At 43.3% G+C, this 22,458-nt stretch overlaps 1 protein-coding gene and 1 long non-coding RNA gene across 2 annotated transcripts; both read left to right on the forward strand.

Annotated features, from left to right (window-relative positions):
* Nucleotides 1-3,373: 3,373 nt before the first annotated feature.
* LOC134549962 (uncharacterized) lies at nt 3,374-15,083 on the forward strand. Its single transcript, XR_010080225.1, has 6 exons — nt 3,374-3,816; nt 7,145-7,204; nt 7,291-7,534; nt 9,635-9,772; nt 10,170-10,299; nt 12,475-15,083. It is a non-coding gene; the product is annotated as an uncharacterized LOC134549962 (long non-coding RNA).
* A 971-nt stretch (nt 15,084-16,054) lies between these two features.
* Nucleotides 16,055-21,756, forward strand: HEBP1 (heme binding protein 1). The gene is made up of 4 exons (XM_063396145.1): nt 16,055-16,343; nt 16,476-16,614; nt 18,081-18,261; nt 19,441-21,756. The coding sequence occupies exons 1-4, from the start codon at nt 16,266-16,268 to the stop codon at nt 19,610-19,612; spliced, it is 570 nt and encodes a 189-aa protein (XP_063252215.1). The 5' UTR covers nt 16,055-16,265; the 3' UTR covers nt 19,613-21,756.
* The last annotated feature ends 702 nt before the right edge of the window (nt 21,757-22,458 follow it).

Genomic DNA, 22,458 nt, shown 5'->3' on the forward strand with positions numbered 1-22,458 from the left:
CCTTCTATTCTGCATGGCTACATGACAAGGCCTAGAACACTATCCTCTTTCCTCCTGTGCCTGGCTGAGTCCTTCCATGACAGTCGTCACAACGGAGTAGACATTGCAATAAATAGGAATGCTTGTTCAAACAACAAAATGAATACAATCAAGCAGTGAAGGATAACAGTAAGAAAAACTAAAGGCAAGTAAACCCCGGAAAAGTGATCATAACATTTCTAGCAGGTGCAAAAGAGCACACTTGAGGAAGTTTTAAGCAGTGCAGATGATCACGGAGTTTCTAGTGAACCCATGCAGTAAAACCAACACCAGTTCACCCTAGCATGAGAAAAGGCCAAAAGATGGTCAGAACTGTGCAAATGTTTTAGCTGTGCAGCATCTGAGGTTGTGGGATGTGCTCACATACTGCCTTCATGGGGTGTATTAGTTGAGGGAGTTACTGCAAAGGGTTGCCCCAGCCAAACTCCTGATGGGTCTGTCACTAGTCTCAAGAGTTGTTCTGCCAACCCTCTCTGTGGCTGAGACTCAGAGGGAAGAGCCCAGTGCTTTATGAACTGGAGATACAATAAAGAGAAGAAGAGGGTAGATAATAAGGGGACACATTATACAAAAGGGAAGGCAGCACCTGCTGCAAAATCCTACAGACTGCCCAGCAGCAAGCACACATCTTAATGTGCCACTGGGAATTGCCCTCTTCCCTCTGAGTTAGGTCTGCCAACACCAGGCTGATGCACACTGTGAAGTGCCATCAGTTTTGCCCACCCAGTGTCTCTGTGTTATGCCCCTGTCATGGGTTAGCACTGGCCAGATGCTAATGCAGCCATGAATATATGTTTTCCTAACAACTACTGTGGGATGTGATCAAGAACAGAGCAGAGCAGGCCCAAAAACTTGAAGATAGAAAGAAAATTTTATTAAACTACATAAGAACAGAAAATAGAAAAGAAAAAAAACTTAAACACACAAAAGCAAAAATGAAAACTTCCCAGAACATTTCTTCTCTTCCCCCAATTTCCGCTCTTCCACGCTCAAACCAAACCCTAGGCTCTCAATCAAAACAATCACCACTCCAAAAAAAAAATCTAATTCAGCAAGGGAGAGAGGAGTCTCTCTTGCACCATAGACTGCCCCCCAGAAAACATAGGTCCACCCCTTATGTGTTTCCATGTCACCCGTGGCACCGCCCAGAGAAGTCTGCCAGGGTGACACTCTCTTTTTCATGTCCAGTGCTCTCACCACTGTCCATGGGACAAAGCTGCTATAGGGCTCTTTTAAGGATGTTTGCATGCCAGGCTCTCCCCATCTTTCCCCTGGGGCTGAGGGTTTCCAAAAACAGATCTTCCCTGAGGGCAGAGGGCATCACCACACCCTCCCCCTCTCTTCTCTGTTCTCTCTACTCTTCAAGTGCCAGTCACTGTAGCAAAAGCAGAGGCAGCTGTATCCACCCAAATGCAGTTAATGTTCAAAAGAGACTTGACTTCAGTCTGTGGCTAACATTATGCAAGAAAAGTCCAGCCCAAAAAGCCACTCCTCTTCAACACTGCCCATCTGGGATTCTTTTCATCTTCCTTTGTCATCTCAGTCCCAGGCTGTCTCTCTCTCTCTTCTTACAAACCACCAGCCACGAGAATCAATGTCTAGAAAAAGTTTTCTTCTGCCAAGAAAGAGTTAAAAGTCTCTCTGGCTCTGGCAGGGTTGCAGGTTCGGCACATCCCTACACAGCTGGGAACATTTTCTCCCGCCCCCCCTTCCTTCGCTGCCGGCTGCTGCCAATATCAATTCCGAAGCTCTGAAGCGGCAGTCTCTCTCCTGGGGGGGGCGGGAACGGGGACAGAGGGCACCTCCACAGTCCTCCACCCTTCCATCTTCAAGAGGCTCCGCATGGCTTTTGCCCCTCCCCTCCCCCACCCAGCCCCGCGAGCTGGGGGGAAGGGGAGAGATGTGTGCTCACCTCACAACCGGAACCAAAGAGGGCAAATCCCTCTGAAGTCCTTGCTTTTAACTCCTTGTGTTCTCAGAGGCATGTCCAATGTCACAGTGGCTACTCCAGGTGCCAGCATAAAACCTGACCACTGATTGGTTTGCCCACAACTTCCTGGAAAACTCACTCCCCCCCAAAGCAAGACAGCCCCCATGGAGGAATTCTTGCTTGGAGCATTCAAGCTGGTGTCCCCATCTCACACTGACCATCAGCAGTTTGCTTCCTCTTAGCAGGGAGATGCAAAGGCATAACCGGACTGTGTTTGCTACATGCTGAATAGGGAACAGCTGGAGGCAGATGATTGTTTGGGTTATTTGCCTGGTGCCTGGACATTTTGTTTGCTTGTTTGAGCCCTGAAAAAATATGTTTTCAGTTCCTCTGGAGGCTGGTCTGTGTTAAGCCTGTACATTGTGTGTTGATTTTAAAGACTGGTGTTTTATAACTTTGCAAATGAGTGTCCTGCTGTTTCAGTGGCAAGACTCCATAAATAAGGCAGTCTTCTCAGAAATTTCCCTGCCACAGAGCCAGTGGGACTGGAGGAGCAGGAGCAGCCAAAACAACATGCTTCTGGTGTCAGAGAAGCAGATATCCCTGAGTCTGATTCCCGTGGAACCTCTCTCTTCCTGACTGAATTTAAGTAGCTGATGTTTATGGATTGTGCCTAAAAGTCACTCAGTTTCCCTCACAATGAGCTCCTTAGCTGGCTTACACTAGCATCTGTTGCCATCACAATACTGCATTTTAAACTGCTCTATCAGTGTCACTTGCACATATCCTCTGGTTCCTTACTTCTGGGTGTTTGCTTTTATTCTGAGTGGTTGGGCAGTCCTTCGCCCTGTGAGAAAAGTCTTTTTTCTCACTGTACAGTACACTGTCTTCACTGTGAAAAACTGAGTTAAGAATAGGCTGGTCAGGAAACAGAGAGGGTGTTCCTGCCCGTTGATACTGGAGAAGTAATAGCAAGAAGAATGCAGATTTGGCCAAGGCACTCGCAAGGAGTGCCATGGGTCTAGTCATGAGTGATATGTGCAGCAATTTTGTAGCTTTGGGCTGTGGCAGCTGCACATATTCTCTGATCAAAGCAAAATACAAGTTTGACACGGACATGGGAGCAGAGTCAGGGTTTCATCCCCTGCTTCACAAAATTCATCCCTTTAACAACTTGCATTTGTTTGGAAATCTCTTTTAGTACTGACCAGACCAAAGCCTGTTTGATTTGGCAAGTGCAGGCCTGGGGGAGGGGATCAAGGGAAAAAACAACAACATTGCAGCCTATTCATCCCTCCTTGTTTACTCCACTAGAAATAGATTTGGCAGAGTGCATCAGGAATGAACTAATCAGCAGGGAATTAATTGGCGTGTTAGTTAAAAGGCAGGAAGAACGCGGTGAACAAATTCATGACTGGATGGCTGGAGGGTTCAAGCAGCCAGAGAGAAGCACTGCATAGTGGAAACTGTGACTAGTACGAGAAGTCATACAGCTGTGCCAGAGAGCCAGCAGCTGAGAGCTGCCCAAAAGAACCGGGGGCAAAGATAACACAGGTGTCCTTGGAAACAGCTGTTTTTGAGAAGGGCTCCATCGTCCAGGCTTTCCTTCCCATAAGGCTCCCATGTGTGGGGAGAGATGGCTAGTTTGCAGGAGTGAGAAGGAGGGGTAAGAGAGGTACAGCTGGAGGAGGCTCCATGGAAAGACTGTGGAAATGCGGAAAGCAGGGAAATGAAGAAGGACACGTCACTCGTTGCAAGCTGAAATGCAGAGTGGGTTGTAGAAGAACAGAGCAGGGAGGCAGAGATTTGGAAGCTTCATCATAGAAGAACTGGCCTCAAGAACGAAGGTAATACTTGTATACAATTCTCTGCCTTCTTTCTCAGGAATGTTTTGTTTCTTCCTCTGTAGGAAACCAATCCATATTACTCAGAAAGAGGTTATTGTGTTGAGGGACTCTAAAGGCACCTGTGGGAAGAGCCAGGAGAAGAAGGAATATGTGCAGAGTGGCATGGACACGGAGGTTGGAGGATTGCTGCCTATAGTTTCTACAGAGAACAAGGGTGTGCAGAGTGAAAGGGTAGGGAGAAAGATAAAGAAAATCCTTAGAGTCATGCAGACTGTCAGACAGGCAGAAATGGAGAGTGCAAGATCTGTGAGTGCCTAAGGAGAGAGAGGAAACTTCCTAAGAGGAAGGACCAAGCACTAAATGAGAGGGAGCTGAAGATAAGACATATCCTGAAAAAGCTGCTTCTCCTGCTTGGAGAAGAGGAAGGAGGTGAATATTACCTCCTCAAAACCCACGGTACTTTAGAGATGTATTGCAGCAGATGTGTACTTTGCACCTGGATTTTTTTGTTCTTTTTTTTTGTTCTTTTTTTTTTCTTTTTTTTCAGTTTTTCTTTTTATCTTTTTTATGCCCACTATGGTCTGCCTGCTGGCAACAGGTAGGGTGCTAGCTATCTGTCATCAGGGCTATCAGTCAGATCTACTTGTTTGACAGGGTGGTCAGGCTATTTCAGGGATTCAGATGGTCTTCACTTTCATACAACATCCAGGTAGAAAATGAGCACTGTAACTCTTAGTTATATGAAAAAGCACTATTTAACTCAAATTTGTAGCCAAACTTGAAAAATCCAGGAGGATATTGTTATTTCTACATATTGTTATTCCAACCTCAAACTGAGTGTGTGTGTCTACCAAAATATAGTATTATATCCACACACATAAATTGAAGAATATTCCATTACAATAGGTTTATAACAAAGACTTTTGAAACAGGTGATATTCTAGCTATACCACTGTGGCTGGGTTAATATTGTAGGATCCAATTTTTAAAACTGTTTTTGGCTTTTTTCATTATCTTTCCACCATTACATAATAATTCTACAAGCATATGCTAATGCTTTTTTTTTTTTTTTTTTTTTTTTTTTTTTTTTTTTTTTTTTTTTTTTTTGGAGAGGTAACAAATGCCATCCGCTTTGCAAGTAGAGCTTGCTAACACTTTGTTCTGGACTCACAGGCTTGGCAGCTTTCTATTCTAAAAGCTCAGAGACCTTTCAAGATCCCAGGCTGGGAGACTCACAGAACTGGCATCAGAAATTGTATGCAGCTACAATACACTTTTTTTTTACTTTTTTTTTTAATTAGAAACTGTTTGGTTTATAATACTTAAACCTTCTTAAACCTAATACATAAACCAGAACCTTTTAGTTGGGTGTGTGTAAGTAATATGACCTTAAAATACTGCAATGAAAATAAAAGAGATAGAAGGAAAAAAGATAGGGAGCTATTCCAACAGCCTACAAAAATAGATTTATTACCTATTAAGATCCTTTACCAAATAGAGAATCTTAATCATACTTTGATGTTTAAATACTCATTTTCATTGGAGTGAGAACTACATTTTATATATTTATTATTTACCTGAGATCAAACTCAGATTCACTATTAGGGGTTAGATTTCTTCCTTTTTTACTTACAGATTGTTTTCCCCTAAGTTGCTAGGAAACTAACTACTGGGTACTTATGGGTACTTAAGCAAAACAAAAGAAGCGGCCAAAGTCGGGAGAGGAGTGTGGCACCTGGCTACACTTTTGTCTCTGGGAGTTTCTCTCGAGTTGGAGATACCGTGAGGTTGACGGGGCTGGGGGCAGCTGGGTTCTCGCTCTTGGCATCGGAAGGAGCAGGGTCAGGCTGTTGCTCACTGCGGGGAGAATTCACTGTAACCACCGGAGCCCAGTTCTAGGGACCTACCACCATCTGCTCGTGTGTCCAGGTATCCTGAGCTCGCCTTTTCCTGCCCTGCCGGGAGCTGGGCCGATGCTGTCCCGGCCCCGCTGCTTCTCGGGCGCTGCTCTGGGCCTTTGCTACGCTGTAGCCCCGCACTCCCTGCCCTGCCGGGACGTCCCGCAGTTCCAGCTACCACTGTGGAGCTTCTGGTACATCTCCTCCACCAGCCTGGGATTTCTGTTCATTCCTGCCGTTCCAGCTTGGTGCTCCTCGGAGTCCTGCAGGGCCACCGGGGTCAGAGTGCCCCAGGGTTCTGTGAAGCAAAGTCCCTCAAGGTTCTTGGTTCTGTTTTGTTGTTAATTCCATAGTTATTGTTGTTTGTTTGCCTTGTTACACATACTAGTAAAGAACTGTTACTTCTCTCCCTCATATCCTTGCCTGAGAGCCCCTTAATTTCAAACTTATAATCATTTGGAGGGAGGGGGCTTACATTCTCTATTCCAAGGGAGGCTCCTGCCTTCCCTAGCAGACACCTGTCTTTCAAACTGACATTCACTCAGAAGTATATTTTATTTCCCTGCAAACAACCCAAAATCCAGAATCACTGTTCAACTTCAGTCTTAAAGTAGCTCAAAAGGAACTTGAAAAAGTTATGAGAGGAAAACAGACCTCAAATGAAAAGCATGAATGTAATTCACTTGCACTTCAATGTTCAAATGCAGAAAAATTTCCTTCATTTTAGGTATCACTGAAGGGATTGATTAATCAACATCATCTCAAAGCAAGCATGAGCTTGAGCTAACACATTGGGATGCTGGGAAACTCAGGAGAGGGCATGTGTTTAGAGCAGTCAGAAGTTCAGGGGAAGGTTTCAAGCCCTCTAGATGTATAAGGGCAGGCAAGCTCTGCTTCGTAAAGCAACTACTCGCATGTCTGCAATAGGATGCGTGTGTTCTCCTCAGGCGTCAGGGGAGAGACGGCTCTCTGAAACAACGATGTGTTTGGTACTAGAAGCAAGGAACGTGGGCAAATCCCCCATATCCCGGCAGGCAGCCCAATCCACAGGCAGTGATGCACTTCAGTCATCACGCTCGACCCCAGTTGTCAAAGTCTGAGGCAGATACCAAGGAAATCTCAGGGCTCTGCTGCGGTTACCCACTACGTTGTGAGGAAAGATGAGCACTGGAAATGGAACAACAAGAAAACCAAAGGGGTTAATGGGAGAGGGACAGTGATGGGAGTTCAAATACTGGCAGTACTCCTTGGCTTTGAGGCAGGGATTCTGGCTTGGATGGCACAACTGCTTATCCCAGCCAGGCTGTGCTCAGGGATATTAAGCTAGCTGAGCTCTTTTATCATGCTGAAGTGAGGAATCAAAAGGTTAAAAGATGAAAAAAAATATTGTAGAAATTAATGAGACAAATATGTTTGTCTTCTGCCTGCAGATAAAGGGACTGTCGAGTGAATCACTGAGCCTACCTTGGGCTGCAAGGGCAAAATGTGATGTAAGTTTGATAGCACTTCATGTTATTGTAATTAATAGTAACAGTGACAAAGCTAATATATTGATATTGTTATTCTCTGCATTTAGGAAAGAATTTCCACCCAAGGATGTGAGAAAGTTCTCTCTGCTTGTCCATCCATGTTCTACCCTGTGCTTTCCAGTGCAACTCTGAAAAAGAGCCGAAGACATATTTGAATTGGCTGGGGATCTGGTTCCTGTTACAGATGACCTCACAGACTTTTTCAGCTAGAAACCTTATTAGTGAACATCCATTTGCTGTCTACAGTTGTACCTAAGAGAAGGAAGATTGCTCATTTTCTGTGTGCCTGAGGTATGAGAATCTACTTCAAAGATTATTATTAACCTGATGTTTACTGTGATAATAAATTACAGTAGAGCTTCAGGAATGCAGGGAGCAAAGCTACAAAGAAACTGGTCTGTGAGGGGCCCTACAAATGTAACATGGGGGTATTGTGATTCATTTGGACACAAGTGTTTAAAAAAGCTGGAGCTCAAGTAGGGTGGATTTTCAGTATAAAATGTAGGTGGAATTTATTACCACCCTATTTTTAAAAAATAGAGAAAGACTGAGGTATCCCAGCTGTGGGGTATTGAAACAAGTGGGAGGTGGAAAGGATAAAGAATGGACAATCTCTTCAGGAAGTTTTCCAATTAGCCTTGAAGCCCACTGTCTCCTTGATGCTGGCAGCATGTTCAAATCATTTGCAATTAGATACATAGGTGTCTGGTTAGTCCTTTCCTATCAGGGAAGATTAAAAAGGCATGTGCAGGGCAGAGTCATTCAAAGAAAGAGAGGGGAAAAAAGTTGTAAAGGCTGGTGCATTTATCTGGAAAAGCTGAGAGGTGGAGGAGGCATGGTGTCAATGTAAATAGTTTCAAGAAGGTCCATGAAGACCTTTTCATTATGAGCCTTGGTGGTATGTCAGACCTTCTTAAAGATCTTCATTTTGGCAGCTCAGAGTTAGTGGAAAGAAAAGGTGTATGCATGTGCGAGATAGGAAGAAGGTAATTTATTTTTCCTTTGAATGAATACTCCAATTAGATGAAGTAATTAGATTAGAATTAGAAGAAATAAAAATTACATCCTGGCAGATGGAAAGTAATGTTTTTAAAGTATCATGACATTTTCCATTAGTATGGCTATATTAATACTGATACTTTAAATAGTGGAAAAATAAATGCAGTTGCAATTAAAACGCACTAGTGATCAAATGTAAGAAAGGCACAAAGTGAAAGGAATTATTTACTGCTTTATCTACTACAGCTTCTGGTAGGTTTTGAGGTGACTGAATTCTTCACAGATGGTCAGGAGATGAAGGTTATATTATATTAAAAAAGAAATTTAATGTCCTCATTTTGCAGTGAGATCTTAGGCTTTTAATGCATGTACCTGAACAAGAGAATAATTCAGATTTTTCTGGATGTGCCTGCTTCTCACATGAGCCCCTCCATCACTGTGACTACAGATGACTGAAATCATCACTAAACTTCACGAACTTAGCCATGCATTTTTTCTGTTTTCTATGTGCAATATGTGCGTAATGGATATTTTCAGCCAATTTCTAGCAGAGCAGCTGTTCATGACATTTTTTTGTTTTAATTAAAATGCCAGATTCAACAATGAGGGACTTATTTATTAGGACAGAATAACAAATCAGCATGAGTAAGCTGTAGAGAGACTGATCTATCCTCTTATGTTTAGAGGTAATACTTGCCCAGGAGGGCACATAGGTTAGGGTTGACTTCCTTGGCTTGGGCTCGGCTTCCTTAAACTTGAAAGAAAACATGGAGTTAGGTAAGTGTTCACATCAGTTCATATACATGTCCTGTCAACTCTATAGCTTTGTCAGGAGGAACTGACCCCATGACACCAGGGCAAGGTGGAGATAGTACATGGGGGCTGAGGTTACCTTTGAGGATCCATCACTGGGCAGCATCTAAGATATTGCTATTGGTTAGTGGATCAGATCAAAAAGAACATATTTGTTTTTATTCAGGCCACTATGAGACACTCGATAAATTGTTTAATGGTTGTTTACCTTGTTTATCCCAAATACAAAGTAGGGGTGCAGTGATTTTCACACTTTGTAGTACCTCCTCCTTACACTGCTAGAACAACTGTAGCTATAAAGTGCTATCCCAACATGGCTTCATAGGAAGCAAAGCTACTTCCCCAGCTGCTGCTGGTTGATGAAGCATCTCAGTACCACTCTGTTGCTTGAAAATGAAGTAAAGTTGGTACTTGTGAAAAAGTCCCTGTGCTCCTGTAAAACCTATTCCAAACCACTTGAACAACATTTTAAATAAAAACATCGCCAAAGAGAAATTTGGTGTCGTGGTGACAGATGGAAAATGGAGAACGAGAAGAAAAAAGAAATAAAGCATTTAGCAAGGCTTTTTGTCTCCACAGAGAGAGGGGGAAGTCAAGATCCTACAACAGCCATCATGGTGACTCTTCCTCTTTTCCTCCTCTTCATCCTTTTGCCCTGCAGTAAATCTCAGGAGGACTTTCTGGACCAGCATCAGAAGTGGAACTACAGAGAAGGCGGTAGGAGGAGCCACAGTGGTGGTTCAGCATGGGAGATGTTCAGTAACTCAGAGAGGCAGATGCACTTATTTTGTCCTTGGACTGAGACAGTGCTCATTCATGACTGCTCTTTCTTGATTGCTGGGTAGCTGCTGAGACTTCTGGAGAAAATAGTGGTTTTAGAGATAATAGGCTGGGGTATCCAGTGGCAGCAGAAAACCTGGGCACCTGGAGGCAGGGAATTACACTGTGAGGGAGAATTATCTGCTTTTAATTTAGATCCTCCACGTGTTTAATATTTGGTATTTCATTGCAACTGAGCTGTGATGGGGAATTGAATCAAATTCTGAGCACTGGCTCATATTTTCTTGTGCTGACATTTGTTTTCCTCTCTTCCATGGACATCCTGCTAACCTAGCTGACAAGGTCAACATAGAAGGTGTTTACAGCATTACTCAAACCCTTGAGAAATGGGGAAATGGCATCTTCTGGCAAATGAAGCATACCCTGCTGAACAACCCAAATGCTCTCCTGCCTGAGTTCTCCAGGTAATTCCTCTCCTCTGGAGGTGGGATTCAGTCCTCTCCTGGGTGTCCTTGCTTGAGTAGGATTAATCTTTTTAAATATGAATTTTCATATTTCTCAGCTGGGGGAAAATAAAACACATTGTCTCAGTACCTGTTGTGCTACCAGCTTGGATTAGTAAACAATATTCTGCTAACTATTTATTGTGAAACACTCTCAACTGCCATTACAAGAATCTTCCTGAAGAAAATGCCTTTGGCAGCTCACACTTGTGAGAACAGCCTAGAAAAAAATTAATTACTCTACAAATCCACACATGGGCTTGGCCACAGGTCAGAGAAAAGAAGCTGGTTTGGTCTGTGATGGTTTTTTTTATTTCAGTCTCTAACATCTAGATCTGAGAAAGCTATTCACTAATTCATGTCATCATATTCTCCCTTTGCATTGCAGGAGATATTAACTGTTGAACAAACTCACAAAAATTACGTCAACCTCATATTCCAGAAAGAGAGTAGGTGAGGCAGAGAAAGAAAGAGAGGAAAAGGGAATACTGGGAATTACTGGAAACGTAATATCACTTAAATCTGAATTGTTTATAAAGCAAGTAAAGTGGCTGTCTTCCATAACTAATTGTTCTCTTTAGGAACAAGAAAAAATGTTTGCAAATGTTACACATTGAACCAGTTGAAGAGGAAAGGCTAGAAGAATAAAAAAGGCATTGAGCAAGTGGTCACATGGTGTCTGTGCAAATCAGGGTTTCAGAAGGATACTTCATAGATTGTACATTGGCCTTTGGCATCTAGTAGATTTCTCCCTCACTGCATGGTGGCTGTTGTTACTAGCACAGAATTCATCACAACTTTCACACCAACAGTGCTGAAATTCATTGGTGCCTCAGATTATCAGATTCCAAATCTTGTATTTGGAATGTTCTAACTTTAGTGCAGGAAGATGCGATGACACTATCCATATATCCTGTACTGAGCTTTTGTTAAAAATAAGACACTTGACACGGCCAATATATCAAGCAGCAATTTAATAATTAATTAATTAACATGGTAAAGTGTGAGCAAAAAGGCAGCGCTGGGTACAGTGGTAGGGGTTTTCCCTTCCAACTGCACACCTATTGCTGGATTTGATGGTATTTTATACATATTTATAAGCTTTCTCAGCAGTTTCCATTTCTAGTTTTAACGTCACAATTCAATACCTAACAGCCATAAATCTATAGATTGTCCTGTATAATTCTATAGACCATTGTGATCTATTCTGATATTTCAATACTCCAGGATGTACTTCCAGGATATGTTTTTCCAGGTGGTGGGATCTGGCTTCCAGATGTGGGGTCTCATCTCTATTTTCAAGTCCATCAATCTCTAATGCTGATGTCCAGTTTCCCTCTCTAGGAGCTATAAATCAGTGAGCTGAAGTCATATCTTCATGTCCAGGATGTTTTCCCACCTTGTGTGAGGCCTGAGCCCCCTCCTTATTTCTTTCTTTTGTCTAAAAAACCTTTTTGCACTCTAAAACTACAGTTTAAATTTCTTTAATACAAAGCAAGCTTCTAAAGTTATAATTAAAGGACACTTATTGCAGAATAGCTTGAGACTTATAATAGATAATTGCAAGCAAAAGATTTATTCAAAAACTTCCTTCCATGCTTTCTTCAGCTGTTTATTAGAACTCATCTTTATAACTGTCCCATTGCTGTGTTCTACAACTATGATTACACAGATTTTCTTCATTTCCCTGACACGAAACATAACTTTGTATTTCACACTTTGAATTACGAGTTTGCTGGCAAGGACACGGACTGGTTCATTGGAAATGCCGAGGACTAACATCCTCATGTTAGGATGTTGGGAGTCACTGGCCTAGCCTCCATGTGTACTCCTAGTTAATTGTTAGTAATTAAAGTAAGGTAGTGGAAAGACCACATTGCTCATACTAGTGCTGAAGCTTGTGCTTTCCAGGGTTCAGATGGGCCCCTCAGACGAACTCCCATCACCGAAGAGCAGGGTAGCTTTGAAGCATCTTTTAATGGTTGCTTGCAACTCTTTCATCATCAAGAGCCCTTACCCAGCAAGAAACAAAGGTCATGGTAAATTACTTTGGTAAAGTAACAAAGGTTATGGTAAATTAATTGTTCAGAAACACTCCCTAAACTGAGTTATTCTTCTGTATTACTCTCTTTGTAGTCTCCGCCCTGTCTCTGCTGCTGTGGACAACCTTGTGAGGGAAGTCCAGTCGATAAGGAAAAGGCTGGAAGAACTAAACGAACGTATCAATGTCGTCAGCAAAACTGTCCTTCCCCTTCGACTGAATGCTCTGCAGAGCCAGAGGCGTGGAAATACTCAGCTGCGGAGACTCCCGACACATAGGAGGAGGTTATATGCTCACAGGAGACCTCAGAGCACTTAATTCTCTACCAGAAAAAAGGGGAAATATTTAGTGTTTTTTCATCTGCTTAAGCCTTTCTCAATGGGACATTGCTGGATAAAAAAAGTAAAGCACACACAAGTCAGCATTGCTAAGGAGACCAGAACTTCTGCATTTTGTTGCTGCCTTCCAAACCTAGGTCAGTAGGTGAAACCTGACCCTGTTCTTTAATGATGGCTGTTTTGTGTCCCAAGCAAAAAAAAAAAAAAAGTTGACAAGCTTAGTCTACTTGACAGTGAATAACTTTAGTCTGTACAAGCATTCCTTCTGCTTACTAGAAGAAGGTCTTTGTATAAAGATCAGGTGAATTTCTCGCTCTGCCCTATTTTTAAAGCACTCCATCTGAAACAGCTGGGGAATTTGAACTACAAAAGTGCTGAACAACTGATGAATGCAGAAAGATGGATTAGTGCTTGGCACTTCCAGCTGGGCAGGGAAAGGGAGAGGAAGTTATCTTTCAAAATATAGTCTTAACATTTTGTCCATGTTCATATGTTCAGAGGGTGGGTAGGGTTGGATAACCTTGGCCTGTACATCATGCTTCAACCCTGGAGATATATCAATTGCTAGGGACCAAATCTGAACCTTCTGCAAAGAGTGTTTTTCTAGCTACCTGGAACTGTGCATTCAGAATGGTGTTATTCAGTAGATATGTTCAGAATTTCCAGAACTCTAAACACATTGAACTGATTTTTGCCAAGACCCATGGAAACCAGGGGATTTTTAAAATTTTTTTTTCAAAACTATTTAGATACCTTTTGGCAAAGATAGGTATCTGGAAGGACTTTCCAAAATAAGCTTAAGAGACTCTTCAGTCCCCAAAATCACAGATAATAATTCAATTGGTGTCTAGTTCACAGAGTTCATATTGTCTCCACGTGCCAGCATTGACCCCCAGACATTTCCCAACATCCTTTAGCACAATTAAGAACTGTAGAAAATTAACAACCACACTCTCTAAAGACTTTGGTCCCTCAGGGATTACCCAGAATACCCTGCCTTCAGCTTGTCTTTGCGTGTGTCCTCCTGACAATAAAGCCAATGATAAAAAAGAGTGCATGAATCAAATTATGCACTGAATGGAGGATAGAGTGGGCTTGCCCTTCAGGTCTCTAAAGATAAATCCAATACAGAGATTTGCATTTAGCATTGCAGTCAGCTGTGTATATGAAATGTGTTGAAACATAAGAAGGAGGGTCAGAGAGAAAAAGAAACAGGTTGTCTTTAAGGTCTGGATGAAGAAACTTATGAGAACACAAATAATGAATGGATTATGTCTGATTGTGGGAGTGTCTGGCATGACAGTTGTTTTGAAAACACTCTCCAGCCACAGTAGGGATGTAGACTAGTTATTTAAGGATTCCCAAAGCCTGAGCTTATGGAAAGGAATTCAGTGATAGTACAATAACCTCCAAAAAGAAAGGGGGAAAAAATAATTTCATATGAAATCTTTCAGAATGGACCAGAAGAATTAACACAGTAAGAATTTTAGCTCTAACCTGGGAGTTAGTTGAGTGGGGAAGGTATGAGACAATCTGATAAATATTTCCTGGAAGTAAATTTTCTGAGTCCAGGTTTTCAGGAAATAACAAAACTCTGACTTGGCTCTCTTTGGCTTTTGCTTGGGAATTTGAAACACTGCTTAGCTAGAGAAGGGAAAAATCAAGACAGTGAAAAGGCTGATAAAAGGATACAATTGTGCCTTTGTTGAAGTTGTCATCATAATTTCTCAGGAAATGTAGAGCATTTTGATCCCAGAATATATTTACATAAATTACAAGGAATAACAGAAGAGAAAGGCCCCTAACTTGTTATTTTGCATTCAGAGTTTCTAGGCTGTGCTGTACCAACAGCTGCATCCTTGCACAGACTGCTGATCCCTACAAGGGATGCTTTTCTTGGGGCTGTAGGGACTGCGGGTTATTTTGGTCTATGAGGAGGAAGAGTAAAACATAAATGGTCGTATTTTAAACACAAGGATTTTGTCAGGCAACCTGAAGTTGTATAAATTGAGGACTACTTGAAACACAAAGATGAGACTTCCCTAAATCCCTCAAGTTACAGATAGCTGGTAGTGGGAGGCCAGACCAGATCATTGCATACTTTTACTTTATACGTAGATGTTCACCACCAGTGTCTGCCAGAGACAGAGGATAGGGCAAGATGGACCCCCAGTCTAACCTAGTCCACGTATTCCTACGCTGATATGTGCAAGTTTGTAGTCCTGGCAAAACCTCCTCAGCACAATGAAGAAAGTCACCATTTGCTTTAAAAGAGAACAAATAAGCTGCAGCATGCAATGTATATTATAATTCTGCACTTTCTTGCATAGTGGTGAATAAACCAAGTAATATAAATTGTTAATAAATTCCTAGTCTGTGACCTTGTCACCAGTGATAGCACCCCCCATCATACACTGTGTGAAAGCCCATGCCAGGCTCCAGCCCAGCTCCCTGACCTGAACACAGCCTGTTTACTCAGATGATAACAGCTAGCTTCTTTAACCTCTTTGCTTTTGCATGACCCTCTCTCTAGATGGAAAAGTTTTAGTGTCCTATTTTTTTATATAATTTTATTTTTTGCCCTTTAAGATTGTAGAAAGGTTATGCACCAGCCTGCTTCTGAGCTGTTCACCTTCTATTTGAGGAGGCAGCAGTCCAGCTGAACAACTTGAGATCCCTCTATGCCATCTGCCTGGGGAAGCTGTCCTGACCCATGGGACTGATTCCCGGGACTGGTACTTGATTTCTGCTTCTGCTAACCTCTTCTTAAAAGATCCGGGGTAAGACACTAATTGGCACTTGTCCTTTGACATGGTTTATACAACAAAAAAACTTGTCACAAGGGGTCTAAGTCTTCTATGCATGTAAATGTATCCAGCTACAGAAGCCATGTAAGCTCTCTGTTGCGTTCATCTACATGTATTTCTGGTAAAGGATCTGGATGGAACTTTTAAACACAGGTTTAAAACACCAGTTGGGTGGTCAGTGGAGGAAGATTAAGCATCATTAGGAACTTCTAAAATTTACCCCTCACCTAAAGCTTTCAATATCCAGTGACACGGACAATTTCCTTGAAAAACAACTATGTTCCCCTTTAGTTCTGTTTATTTTAAAAAACAAACAAACAAAAACAAACAACAAAACGCAAAAGACCGATGAAACAAGAGGTTATGATTTCACAATTCTAGGAGCTCGGTGCCCTTTCACACTGTGCATGACTGGCACACTTTGCCAGTACTTCCCTTTTCCCGTATTTCGTTCCTTTCATATCCCTCTCATATTTCCTGTCTCCCAGAGATGAATACCATCTGTTGCCCGCACCTCATGATCCCCCACACTTCTCGGCGCCCTCCCCTCCCCGGTTCGGCCGCCGCTCCCCGAGCCCCGTCCCGCGGCGCCGGCGGCCCTGTGCGCGCCTGGGGGCGACGGCCGCGCTGCAGGCGGGGCGGCTGCGGCCCTCCGCCTCCTCCGAGCGGGGCCGAGCCGGGCCGGCAGGGGCACGGCCGAGCGGGGCACGGCCGAGCGGGGCAGAGCTGAGCTGCGGCGTCATGCTGGGCATGGTGAAGAACTCGCTGCTGAGCACGGTGGAGGCATGGCCCTGCCGCCTGCTGAGCAAGGGCGAGAAGGTCTGTGCCGGGGCGGGCGGCCGGCGCTGTTGCCGGCAGGTTCTGCGCTAAGGCGCTGCGAGGGAAAGCGGGCATCACTCCCGGGCAGCGCCGTCCGCCCGGCAGCGCCTCCATCCCCATCTCCTTCCTCAGGATCAGGTCAGCTACGAGGAGAGGGCGTGCGAGGGCGGGAGGTTCGCGGCGGTGGAGCTGGTGGGGAAGCCGTTCGATGAAGCCTCGAAGGAAGGGGCAGTCAAGCTCCTCAAGTACGTCGGAGGAAGCAACGACAAGGGTGAGAAATGCTGCCTGCCCCGCGGGGCTTGGCAGATGTTAGTGGTTGAAGCTTGATGAAAGCAGGATGGGTAAGGGCAATGGCACCGCAGGCTTGTGGCTCCTGGCACTGGGGGTCTTTGATGGGGATGGCCCCTCACTGGGAAAAGGAAACTTGCAACAGGTTAAGTCGTGCCCAGCCAACTCATGCTACAAGTCCGCTTATAAGCCATCTCTGTTTCAAGGTGAGATCTCAAAAATTGTTTAAACAGTAATGAATTACCTTGCAGCTGGAATAAGATGAGGACAGGCAGACATGTATCTATCACAGCTCCCTGGGTGAGCAATAGCTGATGAAATCCAGAGTATCTGGGACAGTTCAGTTCTATGATGTGCCTTTGTGGACAGTGAAATAACAGTTATGACCTTGATATTTTATGTGGCTATTTGTATTCATGAAAGGGTAGTGAACAATGAGCTTCCTCTTTAATGGTATATTGTAATGTTTTATAGCACCACTTCCAGGTGATTGCTTCTAATTCTCATTTTACTAAAGTGTGCATTTTAACCATTCATAGCAGGAGAAGACTACAGAGTAGCTCTGAGGCATATACACGTTCTTGAACACCTTTTTCCAGCACCTAGTAGAGGGACTAGTGTAGTCTCTGTAGGAGGAGGAGGTGGATGCAGTGGGAAATGGTATTTGCAGCAACAGTTTTGGAAAGCTGATGATCACTGTTGCTGTAGTAGAAAGGGTGCCTTCTATATCATGTGACACAAACACAGGTATGATATCAAAGGAAAATAAATGAGAAAGATGCCTTGATCTCAACTGTTTTTATGGCTGCCTGATCATGAGGTTTAGAAGTTCCCTACTGCTGCAAGAGGAGTGAAGAAAACTGGTCTTCAGTACCATGTGGTACTTCTTGGTGGTAATGAGTAGGAAAAAATCATGCTGTTCCCGGAGTGTGGACAGTCCTGCTGAAACCCATAACAGCACTGAGGTCTGGGGCACTGGAACTTGTAATGTCTGGAAGCATTTGGAAGATCTTAAGACAAAGCTCCTGTCCCCCAGTATGGGCTGTGGGCTCACAACTAAGTGCAGATAGTATTAATTGAAATGCTGATAAATTCTAATGTAGATTTATACGCGCCACTGGCCTGCCCTGGAGCTACAGACCCTGCCGTCTTACTGATGATTTGTCAGAAGAACAGAGTGCCTCACAGAACCACGAAAGCAGCTCCATTATTAAAAAGCATTCCAGGTGGACACTTCTTTCCCAGGCTCCTGGTGTGGAGAGAGAGCTTGGCCTAAGCAGAAGCCTGATGATGGCTTTTCTGCTTCCCCAGAGGAGCCCATTCCTGACAAGGAGTTTGTTCATATGAGGAGTTTTCCAAAACTAAAATTAGCTTTTGTGAATTCCTCATTAAGTTTGTAAGTTCCTGAGAGCCTAGACTTCTTTAGTAATGTTTGTGCATCTGTTTCAGGGGTTGGAATGGGCATGACTGCTCCTGTCTCCATCACTGCTTTTCCTGCTGAAGATGGCTCCTTTCAGCAGAAGGTGAAAGTCTCTCTGCGGATCCCAAGCCAGTTTCAAGAGAACCCTCCTTGTCCTACCGATGAAAGCATTAAGATTGAAGAAAGACAGGGGATGACCATTTATTCCACGTAAGGAATGCATTTTGGCAGCTCCAATCTGAAGTGGTGAGGTCTTTAGGGTGCTCTGAAGAGCAGTATTTGTTTTACCAGGTGACTTGCTGTAGAAGGGGTGCTTGTGGAAGAAGGAGATGGAGGTGTATGTCTAGACTGAAGATAGGTGGTTTTTGTCACTTCTTACCCCTGGTCATGCTGCACTGATTTGGAATATGCATTTTTTTCCACTGGGTAAACAGGCATGGAGGCTAGCCCTGAAAGATACTGTGCCATTTCTATTGTATGAATCTATTGTTTTTCCCACTTTCTGGGTTCCAGATTGTTCATAGTCATTAAGGATGTTCTTTAGTGTGGTTCACATCAAGCTGTCCACTGAAGCCTCATTCAGATGGACTCATACCAGACTCCACCATGGAAACAAGCAGACACTGCATTGCTTCAAGTCACCTTTTAATGTCTTGGGCTGTTGACTGACAGCCTGGACTCAAATTAGCATCACAATAGCAGTAAGCTCTTCACCCTGTCTTTACCCTTTGGAGGTTCCCTTGCATACTTGAACTATTTTGGCTGACTCTAACTGACTTTTTTCTTGCCTCTAACTGCTGCTTGGCCTTTGCTCTGGGTGTGGGCCACTTCTGCAATATCAGCCTGTTTTGTCTCAAACGTTGGCCCTGAGGGAGGTTGGTGAGGTGCAGGCAGATGTGGAAACAGTTCCTGTTGGTGGGAGGTCGACATAAACCAGACCCATTTCAGTCGACTCCTTTTAAATAGCATCCTATTCTGTAATTGCCAATTGTCTGTTCCTACCTCCTCTTTTTGTTGGGCTAGCTAGGGTTTGGCTTTCCTTCATCTTTCCAGCAGATGGTTGGGGATAACCTTGTGTTTTAGAAAGTTGTTTCTCTGATATGGTGCTGATTCACAGGGCAGGGCCATTCTGCTGGCTGACATTCATGGGGCTGTTTGGAGAGATCGCTTTGGGGCCTCTCAGTGGATGACTACACTTTGGCTGTGTCATCCATGAGACTTCATCTGATGATGTGTGCTGCTTCACAATGACCAATGCATGCATGAGTGCATGCTGGCAGGGCCTGGATGAAAATATGTGTCTAAATATACTGTGGCTATATATGTGGCTCTCTCTCTTCCTTCTGTGCTTTGCCAGGAGCGCTCAACACCTCTCTGGTTTCTTTGCAGGCAGTTTGGCGGCTATGCCAAAGAGGCAGATTATGTGAACTATGCTGCCAAGCTGAAGGCTGCTCTGGGAAGTGATGCTGCCTACCGCAAGGATTTCTACCTGTGCAATGGTTATGACCCCCCTATGAAGCCTTACGGACGCCGCAATGAGGTCTGGTTTGTGAAGGAGTGAACGTCTGGCTCCCCGTGGTGCTGCCTCACACTGATAACTTCCCCACACTATGTCCCTGTCCTCTTGAAAATAAACTAATAATTCAGCAGATGCAAAAAACTATCACTGCCTTTTCCCATGCCTATGCCTTAGTCTTTTATGGACCATAAAAGTAATTTTAGAGGAACACTTGCTGACCCTCCTGATGGTCTTGCTCCTTCATTCAAGACCAGGTCCTCAGCCACACAGATTCTCTTGCTGTCTCCGTGGCTTGTTTTTATCTCCTTTATGCTTCCAGAGTTCACTGCTGAGAAAGCCAAATGTACCTAATTGGCTGGTGCCTGACAGGAGTCACATTCAAGTGTAGGCAGACCATTAATCTCACCTGAGACGGGCAGGGAAACATGACAAAAGTGCATACAGAGACTTTTTTATCTCCTTCAGTTTGTTGCAGCTGTAAAATGCTGCTTTTTTCTTTGCCATTCCACAAACAATCTAAAGGGACACAGGCATTGCTGCCAGCACAGCACAGTGAAAATAAACATCCTTTACATTAATTCAGAGTGTGCAGAAGATCAATGCTTCTGTAATCTGCCTGAGAAATGTCATTCAGAGAAAGATCCAGATTTCTGTTTCTTCAGTATGAGGAGAAATGTTTTAGCATGTGCTGTGTCTTCATCTCAGCTAGCAGCTGGGCAATGTGTCCTAGAGACCTCAAGATTGTTTCCTCACCTTCCTATTACTTTTGTGTAACATTTCTTTAAAACTAGCCTATGCAAGGGCCAAAGCAGAAATGTGTGTGGTTATCTAATTGAATTAGAGAAAAGCAAGGCTGGCAAGAAAGCAGATGATTATTACTTGTGATCTGAGAGTGCATTTGAAGAATGGTAAACATATGGTGAAACTACTATGGATACCAATCTAAAAAACTTTCCTTAAAAGGTGTCAGTTTTTGAAGGGTTACTCAGACCAGCTGTTTTCTTTAGATGAGGAAAAGGAAAAACATGGCCGTTCTGGAAAACATGGACTTGGGTCAAATAATGAGTAGCCTCTTGGAAACTTGAAATACAATAGCAAGTGTGGGTCATATTTCAGGAAGAGTGGCAATGCTGAAATGTCAAGCATCAAGCAGAATGCCCACAGTGGGAACACTCACACTGCTACTGGCTGTGTATAATTCATTACCTGCACTAAAAGAGGTGTGCTTCTCTGGTTGTTAAGTGTCCCATAGTTCAGGTGCTTTCCAAAAGCCGTTTTTCCCCTGGAGCTGAAAGAGACATTTGTCATCTTGGCTTCTGGCTAGTCAAGCTGTTGCATGTGCACCTGCTTTCTGAGAACAAATCTCAGCAGTAAAAGGAGAAAACCTGAGGTTTTGATGTGCTTTCCTTTTCTCTCTTGCTGAGCCATATAAGAGCATTGCTGTGAATTCCATGAGAGTTTCAATCACCTATGTGCAAGAGCAGCTAGTTCAGGATGGGTACAAAGAGCAGATAGCATTTAATTAAGGAAAAAACAACCATGACGGGGAAAAGCTATTGGCTGTGGTTAGTGATTGCAGTGCAAGGGAGGAAGAATAAAAAGAGAAATCAAGACAAGGAATTAGGCTTTTGAAGGAATTTTTGAAGCAGCAAATGCCTTTTTAAGCTTGTACCTGAATCCAAAAGGACTGTTCATGTCCCAGATTATTTTAACCTGTGTGGGCTAAATGGAGGAGCACAGTATTGTTCATTTTATGCCTTCCCAGGTTTTTTTTTTTTGGAGTCTGGTGACCTGTGGTGAATGTCCTTCAATGACCAAAACTGTGAAATTTCTCAAAATTTATCTTGTGAAATCTCATATGTTAAGAATGCCAGTAATTAAGCTGGTATAAACAGAGCTGCACAGCTCAGCAGCATGGTGGGGTTCTTTTATGAAATGCATACCCTCTGAACAGAGAGTAAGAGCTTCAGACCCAAAAGTGAGAGTAAACATTTGTAGGCTCTGCCTGTGCAGCCCTGCTACTGCCAGGCTTTTGCATCAGGCAGGCAGGATAGAATTTCATAAACATTGTTAAATAATGCCAAAGCCTTATGCAAACTGAATTACCCTTTCTGTGCATACAAAGATGCCTGTGTTTTTTCTGCATTTTCTACAGTTTTGAAATAAAAAAAAAAAGTTGTGATTTACACCTTTTGTGCTGATCACTGACTTTGAGAGCTCAGTGGGAATAGTTGATTTTCTAGACCATAGGTTGCCAGTTTATCTTTCTGTTTGGGGTACTAATCATGTCACAGCATTTATAAATACTCATAATGCTTTTTCCAGTAAATCACTATTTTGGGTATCCTGGCATGGCCCAGCATTTTCTGACTATGAGAGACAGGAGCTGATGAAATAATCTCCTTCATTTGTTCCAGCCGTTGAGAGGCTTTGAGCAATGTATTTGTGTTAATGTAGAAACAAGGGGCCCGCTTACCTGAGGAAAATTATGTGTTCCTGTGGCTGGGGTTCACAGGCAATGAACACATTAATATTCAGGTAAATCCTTGTGACTGATTTTCAACATGGTCTATAATCCACAAGTGTTAGACATTTTATCCCATTGAGGCCTATCTAGCTTGGTGCCCTGTCCCTGTGATGGACAGTAGTGGACACCTGAGACAAGATTACAGGAACTGTGCAACTGTGTGCTCAGAACTCCTCTAAATATTTCCCTATCTCTAGTATGATGTGGCCCAAGGATTTTTGTTATTGTTCTTGGTAGACCCAGGTAGATTTTATCTCATGCATTTGTCAGGTTGCTTTCTAGAAATAAGGTAAAGTTAGTATCCATGGCATCCTCTTGTCCTTCCTTGGTTAGGTAAGGGTAGAAATACTCTTTATCTGAG

Source organism: Prinia subflava, chromosome 4 (genome assembly GCF_021018805.1).
Source record: "Prinia subflava isolate CZ2003 ecotype Zambia chromosome 4, Cam_Psub_1.2, whole genome shotgun sequence".
NCBI lineage: Eukaryota > Metazoa > Chordata > Aves > Passeriformes > Cisticolidae > Prinia > Prinia subflava.